The sequence below is a fragment of the Silurus aristotelis genome (genome assembly GCF_946808225.1).
Source record: "Silurus aristotelis genome assembly, chromosome: 9".
Classification (NCBI taxonomy): domain Eukaryota; kingdom Metazoa; phylum Chordata; class Actinopteri; order Siluriformes; family Siluridae; genus Silurus; species Silurus aristotelis.
Window position 1 is genome coordinate 28,962,678 of NC_139582.1, and position 16,894 is coordinate 28,979,571.

A 16,894-nucleotide genomic window follows, 5' to 3' on the forward strand; every position below is an offset into this window, starting at 1 on the left:
TCTCATCCTGTACCAACACACTTGCAATTAAAAACCAACAAATTCAGCAGCAAGCAACCACACAAGAGCTAAAACTTCCCTGAACTTCCTCATACTTCCTTTACTCCTGCTCTTATACGCACCCTGCAGAACACACAGTGAGAACATCAGTGTGGTTCATTAAACAGAAGGCTGGTGATGAGCTTGTAGATGTGAGAAAGGGTGAGGAGTATCAGGGTCGAGTGCAGGACACACAGAACTCTCAGAATAACTGTAGTCTGAGAATCACTAACCTGAGAGAGACAGATGCTCAAACATACAGATTCAGATTCTACACTGATCAGGACAAATACACCGGGAATCCTGGAGTCTCTCTGTCTGTTACAGGTGATGTCAAATTATTCTATAATTGCTTAAGTAATCTAGCAATAAACAGCTGAAAATGATTAAACATTTATTTACAGTATATAGTTATTATTGTGCAGATCTGAAGGTTACAGTATCAGACTGGAGAAATGGGTATAAAAAGCTGAGCTGCATCACCACCTGCACTCTGTCTAACAATCCCACTTACATCTGGTACAAGAACGGACAGCGTGTTCCTGACCAGAACAGAAATGAACTGGATCTGGATGTGAGCAGTGATGGCAGCTACTCCTGTGCTGTAACAGGACATGAGAATCTTCACTCTCCTGCAGTCTGTAAGAACTTTTCTCCTTCACTCAGTTTCTCATAATCCCACTGTCCGCTTCTGCTTATTGAGTGGTACATTTCTTTGTTTTAAACCATCAACCCAAACAAATCTGCCCAGTTTTTACCAATAAATACCATGACGAATGGAAATTTTAAATACAGACAATGTAGACCAATTTACAACGTACAGTAACGTTTTTTTTCTCATGATCTTTTATGAAGGTAGCAACAGATCACAACATATGTGATCTTATGTGATCAGGTGTTTTATTTCCCATCAGATTTCCCTAAAAACACAAAAGCAGAGGTTCTTCCAACTGGAGACCTAATGGAGGTGGATTCAGTGACTTTAAGCTGTAGCAGTGATGCAGACCCTCCTGTTCACACCTACTCCTGGTTTAAGCAGAGAGCAGCTGCAGACACACTGCTGACAGCAAACCAGAATTACAGCATCAGCAACATCAGCTCCCTGCACAGTGGACTCTACTACTGCACTGCTTACAACCAGCTGGGACGTCAAAACTCTACACCCGTACACCTGAATGTGTTAGGTAAGTGTCATGTGTACTGTAGCTTCACCCTGAAGCTAAAAGATTATTTTCATATAAAAGCTTTTCTTTCCCTCAGGTGATACAGGAGGTGTGGAAGCTCCATGCTGCATGGGGAGCTGCTGCACTCGTTCCTACTCTGCTTCTCCTTATTCTTATTGCTGTTCTGGTCATTATGTGAGTAACCGAACTATTTTATTATATAAATATCTGAATGAAACAAGAACAGATTGAAGAGCCGTGTTTTATGTCATCAAACTCTAGATCCTATAAAGTAAATAAAATAAGATGATGTATATTAGGCATGTATTATCATTTGTACTGTTAATATTCTACAAACCCAGAGAAAGTTTGTGAACTGTTTCAAACTGAGATCTATTTTTACATGTCATTTTCACACGATCTTGGTTCAGTCGCTCTGTGTGACTAAAAACATCAGCATCAGTGGTGAAATCTGATGTAACCCCCTTCCTGGTCAGTGTACGAGTATCACTTTAATTTCTGCTTTTAAGGCGTGTGTGTGTGTGTGTGTGTGTGTGTGTGTGTGTGTGTGTGTGTGTGTGTGTGTGTGTGTGTGTGTGTGTGTGTGTGTGTGTTCCAGGAGTTCAGGCTCAGCCCAGTGTAACTTTCCCCACTCAGAGTTTCTGTGCTGTTGCTGAATCTTCAGTAAAAATCCCCTGTACATTTACAAATCCTGATCACTCCAGTGTCACACAGAGAGAGTGGTATCGAGTCCAGAGCTCTGAAGGAGAACCACAAGACCTGAGTAAAGATCCACAATATTCAGGACGAGTTATAATCTGGACATCTGAATGTACGCTGTCAGTGAAAAATGTGAGTGTGAGTGACTCTGGAGTTTATAACATTAGATTTAAAACACAGAGCAGTGACTGGATATCAGCGCCATCTGGAGTTCATCTAACTGTTACAGGTAATAATGCACATGTAGACTTTGCAGTATAATATGATATATAACAGGTCTGTAGTATTTACAGAGTTTTTGTACATTATTGTGTGTAGATTTGCAGGTGAAGGTGGAGCCTAAACCTGAAGGACAGAGAGAAGTAAAACTGACCTGCAGTTTCACCTGCAGTCTCAGTCCATACAATTTCTACTGGTACAGGAATGGCCAAAAGGTAAAAACTACAAATGACAACTTCATTGTCCTCGACTCGACTAGACTACATGATGAAGGCAGCTACTCCTGTAGGGCGTATGAGAGTGAACGTCGCTCTCCTCCAGTGTGTAAGTGTCAGAGTAAATCTGTCCAGATTCCTCCCCCTCAAGTTTCCAATAAAATTGACAAGACACCTAATTTTCGAAATTAAACTCAATATCTTCTGTTTTAACTACATTTATGACCAGAACTAGATGATAATTATGGGATGCCAGGCTTCAAAAGAAGATCCTCCCACAGTTATTACCTCTCTATATGTTTCAGGTGTAATGAGTAAGGCGTGTTGGCGTGTGACTTACACTCCTGATCATGTGTGTGCTCTGAAAGGCACATCGGTTGATCTCTCCTGCTCTTATACGCACCCTGCAGAACACACAGTGAGAACATCAGTGTGGTTCATTAAACAGAAGGCTGATGATGATCCTGTAGATGTGAGAAAGGGTGAGGAGTATCAGGGCCGAGTGCAGTACACACAGAACTCTCAGAATAACTGTAGTCTGAGAATCACTAACCTGAGAGAGACAGATGCTCAAACATACAGATTCAGATTCTACACTGATGGAGGTGATTACACTGGAGAACCTGGAGTCGCTCTGTCTGTTACAGGTGATGTACAGTTATACAAGTATATATTTACTAAATAAAGTGAATAGAGAGCAAAGTAATTACTCACATACTTTCTATAATTTGCAGATCTGAAGGTTACAGTATCAGACTGGACTGATCAGTACATGGAGCTGAGCTGTAACACCACCTGCACTCTGTCTAACAATCCCACTTACATCTGGTACAAAAACGGACAGCGGGTGAATGAGAGTAAATCTGCCTCCTGCTTTGTAGCTGCAGTCAGTGGTGAGGTCAGTTACAGCTGTGCTGTTGAAGGCCACGACAGTCTCCGATCTCCTCCAGTGTGTAAGTGTGGATTTAACTTTTTTTAAACACAGTATTTTTATATAACAAATGCTGATCCTGAACCAACACCAGCTGATTTAGTTGTTGTATTTCTATACAGATTCCCCTAAAAACACCAGAGCAGTGGTTCATCCATCTGGAGACCTAATGAAGGGGGATTCAGTGACTCTGAGCTGTAGCAGTGATGCAAACCCTCCTGTTCACACCTACTCCTGGTTTAAGCAGATAGAATCTACAGACACACTGCTGACAACAAGCCAGAATTACAGCATCAGCAACATCAACACCAATCACAATGGACTCTATTACTGCACTGCTCACAACCAGCTGGGACGGCAAAACTCTGCACCCGTACACCTGAATGTGTTAGGTAAGTGTCATGTGTACTGTAGCTTCACCCTGAAGCTGAAAGATTATTTTCATCTATCAGCATATCTCCAAGTTGTTTATACACACGTAAAGTTTTACTAGTTGTGTTTACTGAGTGAAAAGTCCATATACTGGGTGCAATGTAGTTATTAATTATTAGTTCTTTGCAGAGGTTTTACCAGTGGTGGGCCATCAGGGCCATCAAAGCCTTCTCTTCTGGTCTAAACACGATCAAAAGCACTGACCTACATTTACCACCTAAATTCTAATATTTGTTCCATGAAATTGTTTTAATTTATTCCCAACAGTTTTTTCTCTTCATTTTCGTAGCGTTTCTCTCGGCTGCACTGCTTCAGTACGTGTATGAGGATGTTAGACTTTTTGTCCAATCAGATTTCAGCCTCTATGTGCTGCCATGTCAATCTAATCTGCCCAGAGCCTTCAGAATCAGTACTGCTGGCCTTTTTACCTTAGAGAATATTAGAAATTGGTCTGTTTCTTTAACCAATCAGAGTTCATATTTGCCTCACAGGGCAGCTCGCTGGCCCAGAATAGCGTCAGCATTTTTCCGTCCTCTGATTGGTTGGTCTGATTGGTTGGTCAGAGAGAAACTGTTACAGCCAAGTTCGACTGGCAAAACACTTGTAGAGCTCTGCACACATAAATACATCTGAGTTAGACTTTTTCACGCCTATGGAGGAAGAGAAATTGATTTGATCTCAGACATACGTAACCTTGCAAAGGTGTATGACGTGCAACATGAGACTGTCTTCCACAACCTCACCTTTGTAGCAGAGTTCGGCTGTTCCTTACCCAGTTTTAAGCCCCCTAGACATCTGTTTCTGATTCAGTTAATTAATGTGTTTTAAACTGTGCAAGTGTTATAATTGAGAGCCAAAGGGTAGTTTTACATTCTTAGTCACAAGTTTGTACTTATTCTGTCTTTTTTAAATTATAATCATTGTTTTTAATATTATGTCTGATGATGAGGCTGTGTAAGCTATGGTGTTGCTAGGTGGTTGCTGTGCTAAACAGATTTGGTTATTGCTAGGTGTTTCCTAAAGTATATCCGTGGTTTGTTAGCATTTTGCTTGTTGGTTGCCATGATATTCCAGGTGCTTTCCATGGTGTTGTTAGCTAGTTGCTATGCTAACCAATTTGGCTACCTCTGTATTCCAGGGGTTGCTGGCATCTTTCTCATTGGATGCCATAATATCATTGGTGGTTGTTATGATGTTATTAGATACATGGTTGCTAATGTTTTACTAAATCGTTCTCATGATATTTGAAATATTCCAACCTTAATTCTGAAAATCAAATCAGTTATAGAGACGCTATTTCATAGCACAACAGAAAGAAAGACAGAGTAATAAAGGGGTGTTAACCGTATGTATTTCTGTTTTAATGCATCAAAAGGGGAAGAGACTGAGCTGAAAAAGACTGATAATCACAATCTTTACTGCTGGTGCTCACAAATACAGTACGGGTGAATGAGGAACAAACTAAGTGAGAAAGTTATTAAAAGAGTAAGATTTCTTGAAAGCATTTCTTGAAAGCATTTCCAAGGAAATCTTTGCATTAAATTCAACACCTGGTGGATCTTTAAGTGACGTCTGTCTGAAGGCAGAATGGCGAGAAACATTACAGCAGCAGCTGCAATCCTCGTGTTACTGACTGGTAAACTTCTCATATATTTCAGCTCTTTTGACTGTTTTTCTGTGCGATTATGTCGTTGCTGTATCCTTTCAGTCTGTGTGCAAGATTGATCCTTTGTATGGTGCTGTAGAGTAAACATCAGGAGTTACAGAGCAAGAAACTAAACGAATTATTGCAACTTTTACTGAAAACATGCGAATGTACAAAAAACTCATGATGTATATTAGGCATGTATTTTACACAACAATATATTAGTATCCTCCACCGTTCTTCATCTGTGTGAGTTTATTTGTACTGTTTATATTCTTCAAACCAAGAGGAAGTTTGTAAACTTTCAAACTGAGATCTATTTTTACATGTCATTTTCACATGATTTTGGTACAATCGCTCTGTGTGACTAAAAACAGCAGCATCAGTGGTGAAGTCTAAAGTAACACCCTTTCTGATCAGTGTATGTGTCATCGTTTTAATTTCAGCTTCATATGTGTGTGTGTGTGTGTGTGTGTGTGTGTGTGTGTGTGTGTGTGTGTGTGTGTGTGTGTGTGTGTGTGTGTGTGTTTTCCAGGAGTTCAGGCTCAGCCCAGTGTAACTTTCCCCACTCAGAGTTTCTGTGCTCTTGCTGAATCTTCAGTAAAATTCCCCTGTACATTTACAAATCCTGATCACTCCAGTGTCACACAGAGAGAGTGGTATCGAGTCCAGAGCTCTGAAGGAGAACCACAAGACCTGAGTAAAGATCCACAATATTCAGGACGAGTTATAATCTGGACACCTGAATGTACGCTGTCAGTGAAAAATGTGAGTGTGAGTGACTCTGGAGTTTATAACATTAGATTTAAAACACAGAGCAGTGACTGGATATCAGCGCCATCTGGAGTTCATCTAACTGTTACAGGTAATAATGCACACATAGACTTTGCAGTATAATATGATATATAACAGGTCTGTAGTATTTACAGAGTTTTTGTACATTATTGTGTGTAGATTTGCAGGTGAAGGTGGAGCCTAAACCTGAAGGACAGAGAGAAGTAAAACTGACCTGTAGTTTCACCTGCAGTCTCAGTACATACAATTTCCACTGGTACAGGAATGGCCAAATGTTAAAAACTACATATGATAACTTCATTGTCCTCGACTCGACTAGTCTACATGATGAAGGCAGCTACTCCTGTAGTACGTATGAGAGTGAACGTCGCTCTCCTCCAGTGTGTAAGTGTCAGAGTAAATCTGTCCAGATTCCTCCCCCTCAAGTTTCCAATAAAATTGACAAGACACCTAATTTTCTAAATAAAACTCAATATCTTCTGTTTTAACTACATTTATGACCAGAACTAGATGATAATTATGGGATGCCAGGCTTCAAAAGAAGATCCTCCCACAGTTATTACCTCTCTATATGTTTCAGGTGTAATGAGTAAGGCGTTTTGGGGTGTGACTTACACTCCTGATCATGTGTGTGCTCTGAAAGGCACATCGGTTGATCTCTCCTGCTCTTATACGCACCCTGCAGAACACACAGTGAGAACATCAGTGTGGTTCATTAAACAGAAGGCTGATGATGATCCTGTAGATGTGAGAAAGGGTGAGGAGTATCAGGGCCGAGTGCAGTACACACAGAACTCTCAGGATAACTGTAGTCTGAGAATCACTAACCTGAGAGAGACAGATGCTCAAACATACAGATTCAGATTCTACACTGATGGAGGTGATTACACTGGAGAACCTGGAGTCGCTCTGTCTGTTACAGGTGATGTTCAGTTTTACAAGTATATATTTACTAAACAAAGTAAATAGAGAGCAAAGTAATTACTCACATACTTTCTATAATTTGCAGATCTGAAGGTTACAGTATCAGACTGGACTGATCAGTACATGGAGCTGAGCTGTAACACCACCTGCACTCTGTCTAACAATCCCACTTACATCTGGTACAAGAACGGACAGCAGGTGAATGAGTGTAAATCTGCCTCCTGCTCTGTAGCTGCAGTCAGTGGTGAGGTCAGTTACAGCTGTGCTGTTGAAGGCCACGAGAGTCTCCGATCTTCTCCAGTGTGTGAGTGTGGATTTAACTTTTCTCAAACACAGTACATCTATTTTTATAAAACAAATGCTGATCCTGAACCAACACCAGCTGATTTAGTTGTTGTATTTCTGATCAGATTCCCCTAAAAACATCATAGCAGTGGTTCATTCCTCTGAAAGTCTAGTGAAGGTTGATTCAGTGACTTTAAGCTGTAGCAGTGATGCAAACCCTCCTGTTCTCACCTACTCCTGGTTTAAGCAAAGAGTAGCTACAAACAACCTGTTGACAACAAACCAGATTTACAGCATCAGTAAAATTAGCTCCCTACACAGTGGACTCTACTACTGCACTGCTCACAACCAGCTGGGACGTCAAAACTCTACACCCATACACCTGCATGTGTTACGTAAGTGTCATGTGTAAAGTTTTACTAGTTGTGTTTACTGAGTGAAAAGTCCATATACTGGGTGCAATGTAGTTATTAAGATTTGATGATTTCATTGCTGCAGTAAAATATATTTGTCTCTGTACCTGTAATAAAAGCTTTTCTTTCCCTCAGGTGATGAGGTGTGGAAGCTCCATGCTGCATGGGGAGCTGCTGCACTCGTTCCTACTCTGCTTCTCCTTCTTCTTATTGCTGTTCTGGTCATTATGTGAGTAACTGAACTATTTTATTATATAAATATCTGAATGAAACAAGAACAGATTGAAGAGCCGTGTTTTATGTTATTTGTGTGAATAGGAGGAAGAGAATAGCAAACAGAGACACTGACTTTCAGGTACTGAGAGACCGTTGTAATTTATGTCTTTATCTTCATCAAACTCTAGATCCTATAAAGTAAATAAAATAAGATTGGAAAATTTTGTTTCTTTTTCTCAGAGGGCTCCGGCACCTGAAGGCGACACGTACACAACACTGCAGCTCACGACGATGTCTCCAGATTATGATACTCTGCAAGTATGTACACAGTCTTTGTTTGTTTGTGTGTGTGTGTGTGTGTGTGTGTGTGTGTGTGTGTGTGTGTGTGTGTGTGTGTGTGTGTGTGTGTGTTAGCAACACACATATTACATTCTTCATTCTGTAATCTTTTCCATTTAGAATATTAAGAGCTCTGTCAAGAGCCAACACCGAACCCTGCAGCCACGTCCTTAATTAAGACACCCTGACGGTAAGTGTACCTGCTTCACCAGACTGAGTATGAGTTTATATATCAAGTCTCAGGATTCAGGGGGTTTTGTATTTGTAGTTATTTCCTTTTACCACCAGATGTCGCCTTTGCCCTTTCCAAATGCTCAATTGTCTCCACCTGTTCCCAATCTCCCACAGTCTATTTAAGGTCTTTCTTTGTGGTAGTTTTTCACTTGCTTCTTAATGTTGTATGGTCTACTGATAGTGTTTTGTTTCCCGTGTCCCCAGCATTGTTTCAAGTTGCCTCTTTTAAAGTTTTTAATATATTTTGCTTTTCTCTGCTTTTTTCTAGAAAAAGTCATTGGGACAACTCTTCTTGAGTTCTTTAAGAAGATTTTCAGTTTAATATTTTATTTCTTGTCTTCTTTGTTTATTCTTGTTTTTTACTTTATAATAAATACATTATGAAACCTTCCACCTTTTCATTGAGTCTATCTCTGATTAGGTTCATATGCCCCTCTGTGCCACATCTTATAGATGGTTTGACTATGAAGCCATTGTCCCTGGTTCAAGTCCTAACCGTCTCATAAAGGAAATTAAATCAAACAAAAGAGTATATGTTCCTTATTTTAATTGTAATACAAGCATGAATTTTAAGTATATAAATTGTCAGTAGATGCAAAAACACATTGTTCAGAAATTATTTTATTCAGGTGCAGGAATAGTTAAATGCAGTTCAGAGAATAATATGTAATATAAACTTTTTATATTTCTCAAAATCAATGTCACAAATCATGTTAAGAAATGACAATTTCCTCTGCATGTTAGTAGCATAAACATGTTAGCATTTGTGACTGAAATTATATCATTGTGTGCTTGAGGCTCATAGGTTGTTGCTATGTGGTTGCTATGCTAAATCTGTTGGCTGCTCGTTATTCAAATGGGTTACAAACATGTTTTTCAATACTTCTAGACTGTGCACACTCGTGGCACAACTCCCATCCGAGTTGTAAAATAATAGTGTCACTTCAGCATCCTCGTTGTTGTGGAGAGCACAAGAGCACAAGAACAGTGAAGTGTGGCAGCAAAACCCCTCACAGTGAACATCTTCTCTGGTCCTCCTACCTGTGTTTATCCTTTTCTCTCATTCTCATGCTCATGCAGTGTCCAGTGACTGACTGAGGTCATTCTCTTTACCATTGTTGTGCAGAGAGACTATGAAGCTTCTGACCTTGAGGTAGGACATGTGCAAATCTTCACTGACCACTCTCATCCTGTACCAACACACTTGCAATTAAAAACCAACAAATTATCAGGATTTTCCCACTGACCCTGCCTTCAGCAGCAAGCAACCACACAAGAGCTAAAACTTCCCTGAACTTCCTCATAAAAACAGGGAAAAAACCCACGCCCCAACAAATATTTATATATAATATTCTTAACATATATGTTAACATATTAACATGTGGTAAAAAAATATACATTTTTTTAATAAATTATCTGTATTAGACTCTATAGGACTGACTGTTGACTGTTAAATGCTATTACTATTATTATGTATAATACCTCTGTATGTGAAACTGGTGTGTGTCGAACACGACAAGGAGAGTTTAAAATACCAGAATCTTAATTGATTATAAAACAGACTTGATTTGATGGTTTCTTTTTCTACAATAGTTTGAAATGAGCATGTGATTTACAAAAAAATTCTACAATTTAGTTTCGCCATGACTTGGGATAAAAAAAATAAGTTGTCTAAAACGGCCACAGGAGGGCGCTAGAAATAGCTTAGGAATAACTGATTATGGTCAAATCGCATGGACTTCTCTTGGCTTCTTCATTCCTGTACTTGTAGCTTGATTAAGACAAATATCCATTACTAAACATTATAACAAAATGTACATTTACATCACAACATTAACATCATCACATTTAGACATTATCAAAGAATTAAAAGTAACAGTGTTTTTTTTACCTCAGAAGAAAGAAAAATCGAGTAGGAATGTGGTATTAATGAAACTTGAATGACTTTTTTTATAGGGTTAAAAGTAAAGAGGAGGCTTAAACACGTTGGCGTGGTTCACACAATGCTGGTGTGAACGCATCGTTCATATTCCGAGTCATAACTGGAAGTGTCGTACAGAGACGAGTGCAGCATGAGTGAAAGAGGAATAGGCTGATTTAGGCAGTTATTGTTTATTAAAAGAGTAAGAAAGTTTTATATTGTAATTCTAAGGATATTTTTGGACTAAATTTCACACCTGGTGGATTTTAGTATGAGCTGTTTAAAGGTTGATGTCAGCGTTTTTCACAGAATGACGAGAAACTTTACAGCAGCAGCAGCAGCAGCAATTCTCATGTTACTCACTGGTAAACTTTTCATATATTTCAGCTCTTTCTACTGTTTTTCTGTGCTTCTGTGTCACTACTGCATCCTTTCAGAAACATCTGTATGTAGAAAAGATCATTTGTAGGGTGCTGTAGAGTAAACATCAGGAGGTACAGTATAGAGCCAGAAATAAAAAGATCACATACGTATGTTAAATCATATGTGTATTAGTCATGTATTACTGTACAAACTATAATGTGTTAGTATCCTGCACTGTTTTTTTACTGCATGAGTTTATTTGTTGCAGTTCTAGAGTCTACAAACCCAGAGGAAGTTTTAAAATGAGTTCTATTTTTATTGTCAATTTCACAACTTTTTTTTTCACTCACTATGTGTGACTGAGTGCAGCAGCAGCACTTAAGACTGATTATACTTCCCTGTCAGTGCACAAGACATTATTTTACTTTCTGCTTCTGTTTTGTGTGTGTGTGTGTGTGTGTGTGTGTGTGTGTGTGTGTGTGTGTGTGTGTGTGTGTGTGTGTGTGTGTTCCAGGAGTTCAGGCTCAGCCCAGTGTAACTTTCCCCACTCAGAGTTTCTGTGCTGTTGCTGAATCTACAGTAAAAATCCCCTGTACATTTACAAATCCTGATCACTCCAGTGTCACACAGAGAGAGTGGTATCGAGTCCAGAGCTCTGAAGGAGAACCACAAGACCTGAGTAAAGATCCACAATATTCAGGACGAGTTATAATCTGGACATCTGAATGTGCGCTGACAGTGAAAAATGTGAGTGTGAGTGACTCTGGAGTTTATAACATTAGATTTAAAACACAGAGTAGTAACTGGATATCAGCGCCATCTGGAGTTCATCTAACTGTTACAGGTAATAATGCACACATAGACTTTGCAGTATAATATGATATATAACAGGTCTGTAGTATTTACAGAGTTTTTGTACATTATTGTGTGTAGATTTGCAGGTGAAGGTGGAGCCTAAACCTGAAGGACAGAGAGAAGTAAAACTGACCTGCAGTTTCACCTGCAGTCTCAGTCCATACAATTTCGACTGGTACAGGAATGGCCAAATGTTAAAAACTACATATGATAACTTCATTGTCCTCGACTCGACTAGTCTACATGATGAAGGCAGCTACTCCTGTAGAGCGTATGAGAGTGAACGTCGCTCTCCTCCAGTGTGTAAGTGTCAGAGTAAATCTGTCCAGATTCCTCCCCCTCAAGTTTCCAATAAAATTGACAAAACACCTTATTTTCGAAATTAAACTCAATATCTTCTGTTTTAACTACATTTATGACCAGAACTAGATGATAATTATGGGATGCCAGGCTTTAAAAGAAGATCCTCCCACAGTTATTACCTCTCTATATGTTTCAGGTGTAATGAGTAAGGCGTGTTGGCGTGTGACTTACACTCCTGATCATGTGTGTGCTCTGAAAGGCACATCGGTTGATCTCTCCTGCTCTTATACGCACCCTGCAGAACACACAGTGAGAACATCAGTGTGGTTCATTAAACAGAAGGCTGATGATGATCCTGTAGATGTGAGAAAGGGTGAGGAGCATCAGGGCCGAGTGCAGTACACACAGAACTTTCAGAATAACTGTAGTCTGAGAATCACTAACCTGAGAGAGACAGATGCTCAAACATACAGATTCAGATTCTACACTGATGGAGGTGATTACACTGGAGAACCTGGAGTCGCTCTGTCTGTTACAGGTGATGTACAGTTATACAAGTATATATTTACTAAATAAAGTGAATAGAGAGCAAAGTAATTACTCACATACTTTCTATAATTTGCAGATCTGAAGGTTACAGTATCAGACTGGACTGATCAGTACATGGAGCTGAGCTGTAACACCACCTGCACTCTGTCTAACAATCCCACTTACATCTGGTACAAGAACGGACAGCGGGTGAATGAGAGTAAATCTGCCTCCTGCTTTGTAGCTGCAGTCAGTGGTGAGGTCAGTTACAGCTGTGCTGTTGAAGGCCACGACAGTCTCCGATCTTCTCCAGTGTGTAAGTGTGGATTTACCTTTTTTTAAACACAGTATTTTTATATAACAAATGCTGATCCTGAACCAACACCAGCTGATTTAGTTGTTGTATTTCTATACAGATTCCCCTAAAAACACCAGAGCAGTGGTTCATCCATCTGGAGACCTAATGGAGGGGGATTCAGTGACTCTGAGCTGTAGCAGTGATGCAAACCCTCCTGTTCACACCTACTCCTGGTTTAAGCAGATAGAATCTACAGACACACTGCTGACAACAAGCCAGAATTACAGCATCAGCGACATCAACACCAATCACAATGGACTCTATTACTGCACTGCTCACAACCAGCTGGGACGGCAAAACTCTGCACCTGTACACCTGAATGTGTTAGGTAAGTGTCATGTGTACTGTAGCTTCACCCTGAAGCTGAAAGATTATTTTCATATATCAGCATATCTCCAAGTTGTTTATACACACGTAAAGTTTTACTAGTTGTGTTTACTGAGTGAAAAGTCCATATACTGGGTGCAATGTAGTTATTAAGATTTGATGATTTAATTGCTGCAGTAAAATATATTTGTCTCTGTACCTGTAATAAAAGCTTTTCTTTTCCTCAGGTGATGAGGTGTGGAAGCTCCATGTTGCATGGGGAGCTGCTGCACTCGTTCCTACTCTGCTTCTTCTTCTTCTTATTGCTGTTCTGGTCATTATGTGAGTAACTGAACTATTTTATTCTATAAATATCTGAATGAAACAAGAACAGATTGAAGAGCCGTGTTTTATGTTATTTGTGTGAATAGGAGGAAGAGAATAGCAAACAGAGACACTGACTTTCAGGTACTGAGAGACCGTTGTAATTGATGTCTTTATCTTCATCAAACTCTAGATCCTATAAAGTAAATAAAATAAGATTGGAAAATTTTGTTTCTTTTTCTCAGAGGGCTCCGGCACCTGAAGGCGACACGTACACAACACTGCAGCTCACGACGATGTCTCCAGATTATGATACTCTGCAAGTATGTACACAGTCTTTGTTTGTGTGTGTGTGTGTGTGTGTGTGTGTGTATAAATTGTCAGTAGATGCATAAAACAGAAATTATTTTATTCTGGTGCAGGAATAGTTAAATGCAGTTCAGAGAATAATATGTAATATAAACTTTTTATATTTCTCAAAATCAATGTCACAAATCATGTTAAGAAATGACAATTTCCTCTGCATGTTAGTAGCATAAACATGTTAGCATTTGTGACTGAAATGATATCATTGTGTGCTTGAGGCTCATAGGTTGTTGCTATGTGGTTGCTATGCTAAATCTGTTGGCTGCTCGTTATTCAAATGGGTTACAAACATGTTTTTCAATACTTCTAGACTGTGCACACTCGTGGCACAACTCCCATCCGAGTTGTAAAATAATAGTGTCACTTCAGCATCCTCGTTTTTGTGGAGAGCACAAGAGCACAAGAGCAGTGAAGTGTGGCAGCAAAACCCCTCACAGTGAACATCTTCTCTGGTCCTCCTATCTGTGTTTATCCATTTCTCTCATTCTCATGCTCATGCAGTGTCCAGTGACTGACTGACAGGTCATTCTCGTTACCATTGTTGTGCAGAGAGACTATGAAGCTTCTGACCTTGAGGTAGGACATGTGCAAATCTTCACTGACCACTCTCATCCTGTACCAACACACTTGCAATTAAAAAACAACAAATTCAGCAGCAAGCAACCACACAAGAGCTAAAACTTCCCTGAACTTCCTCATACTTCCTTTACTCCTGCTCTTATACGCACCCTGCAGAACACACAGTGAGAAGCAGAGTAGGAAACAGAAGGCTGGTGATGAGCTTGTAGATGTGAGAAAGGGTGAGGAGTATCAGGGTCGAGTGCAGGACACACAGAACTCTCAGAATAACTGTAGTCTGAGAATCACTAACCTGAGAGAGACAGATGCTCAAACATACAGATTCAGATTCTACACTGATCAGGACAAATACACCGGGAAACCTGGAGTCTCTCTGTCTGTTACAGGTGATGTCAAATTATTCTATAATTGCTTAAGTAATCTAGCAATAAACAGCTGAAAATGATTAAACATTTATTTACAGTATATAGTTATTATTGTGCAGATCTGAAGGTTACAGTATCAGACTGGAGAAATGGGTATAAAAAGCTGAGCTGCATCACCACCTGCACTCTGTCTAACAATCCCACTTACATCTGGTACAAGAACGGACAGCGTGTTCCTGACCAGAACAGAAATGAACTGGATCTGGATGTGAGCAGTGATGGCAGCTACTCCTGTGCTGTAACAGGACATGAGAATCTTCACTCTCCTGCAGTCTGTAAGAACTTTTCTCCTTCACTCAGTTTCTCATAATCCCACTGTCAGCTTCTGCTTATTGAGTGGTACATTTCTTTGTTTTAAACCATCAACCAAAACAAATCTGCCCAATTTTTACCAATAAATACCATGACGAATGGAAATTGTAAATACAGACAATGTAGACCAATTTACAACGTACAGTAACGTTTTTTTTCTCATGATCTTTTATGAAGGTAGCAACAGATCACAACATATGTGATCTTATGTGATCAGGTGTTTTATTTCCCCTCAGATTCCCCTAAAAACACAAAAGCAGAGGTTCTTCCATCTGGAGACCTAATGGAGGGGGATTCATTGACTCTGAGCTGTAGCAGTGATGCAGACCCTCCTGTTCACACCTACTCCTGGTTTAAGCAGAGAGCAGCTGCAGACACACTGCTGACAGCAAGCCAGAATTACAGCATCAGCAACATCAGTTCCCTGCACAGTGGACTCTACTACTGCACTGCTTACAACCAGCTGGGACGTCAAAACTCTACACCCGTACACCTGAATGTGTTAGGTAAGTGTCATGTGTACTGTAGCTTCACCCTGAAGCTGAAAGATTATTTTCATATAAAAGCTTTTCTTTCCCTCAGGTGATGAGGTGTGGAAGCTCCATGTTGCATGGGGAGCTGCTGCACTCGTTCCTACTCTGCTTCTCCTTCTTCTTATTGCTGTTCTGGTCATTATGTGAGTAACTGAACTATTTTATTATATAAATATCTGAATGAAACAAGAACAGATTGAAGAGCCGTGTTTTATGTTATTTGTGTGAATAGGAGGAAGAGAATAGCAAACAGAGACACTGACTTTCAGGTACTGAGAGACCAATGTAATTTATGTCTTTATCTTCATCAAACTCTAGATCCTATAAAGTAAATAAAATAAGATGATGTATATTAGGCATGTATTATCATTTGTACTGTTAATATTCTACAAACCCAGAGAAAGTTTGTGAACTGTTTCAAACTGAGATCTATTTTTACATGTCATTTTCACACGATCTTGGTTCAGTCGCTCTGTGTGACTAAAAACATCAGCATCAGTGGTGAAATCAAATGTAACACCCTTCCTGGTCAGTGTACGAGTATTACTTTAATTTCTGCTTTTAAGGCGTGTGTGTGTGTGTGTGTGTGTGTGTGTGTGTGTGTGTGTGTGTGTGTGTGTGTGTGTGTGTGTGTGTGTGTGTGTGTGTGTGTGTGTGTGTGTGTGTGTGTTTGTTCCAGGAGTTCAGGCTCAGCCCAGTGTAACTTTCCCCACTCAGAGTTTCTGTGCTGTTGCTGAATCTACAGTAAAAATCCCCTGTACATTTACAAATCCTGATCACTCCAGTGTCACACAGAGCGAGTGGTATCGAGTCCAGAGCTCTGAAGGAGAACCACAAGACCTGAGTAAAGATCCACAATATTCAGGACGAGTTATAATCTGGACATCTGAATGTTCGCTGTCAGTGCAAAATGTGAGTGTGAGTGACTCTGGAGTTTATAACTTTAGATTTAAAACACAGAGTAGTGACTGGATATCAGCGCCATCTGGAGTTCATCTGACTGTTACAGGTAATAATGCACACATAGACTTTGCAGTATAATATGATATATAACAGGTCTGTAGTATTTACAGAGTTTTTGTACATTATTGTGTGTAGATTTGCAGGTGAAGGTGGAGCCTAAACCTGAAGGACAGAGAGAAGTAAAACTG

At 39.8% G+C, this 16,894-nt stretch overlaps 1 protein-coding gene across 1 annotated transcript; it reads left to right on the forward strand.

Annotated features, from left to right (window-relative positions):
* Nucleotides 1-808: 808 nt before the first annotated feature.
* On the forward strand, nucleotides 809-15,494 carry LOC310731618 (pregnancy-specific beta-1-glycoprotein 2-like; the record flags this gene model as incomplete). Its single annotated transcript, XM_083551271.1, has 12 exons — nucleotides 809-839; nucleotides 954-1,015; nucleotides 1,076-1,223; nucleotides 2,767-3,003; nucleotides 3,091-3,309; nucleotides 3,410-3,679; nucleotides 7,917-7,924; nucleotides 8,238-8,315; nucleotides 13,453-13,460; nucleotides 13,636-13,672; nucleotides 13,774-13,851; nucleotides 15,447-15,494. 12 exons carry the CDS (start codon nucleotides 809-811, stop codon nucleotides 15,492-15,494), a joined length of 1,224 nt encoding a protein of 407 aa, XP_083407397.1.
* Between the last annotated feature and the right edge of the window lie 1,400 nt (nucleotides 15,495-16,894).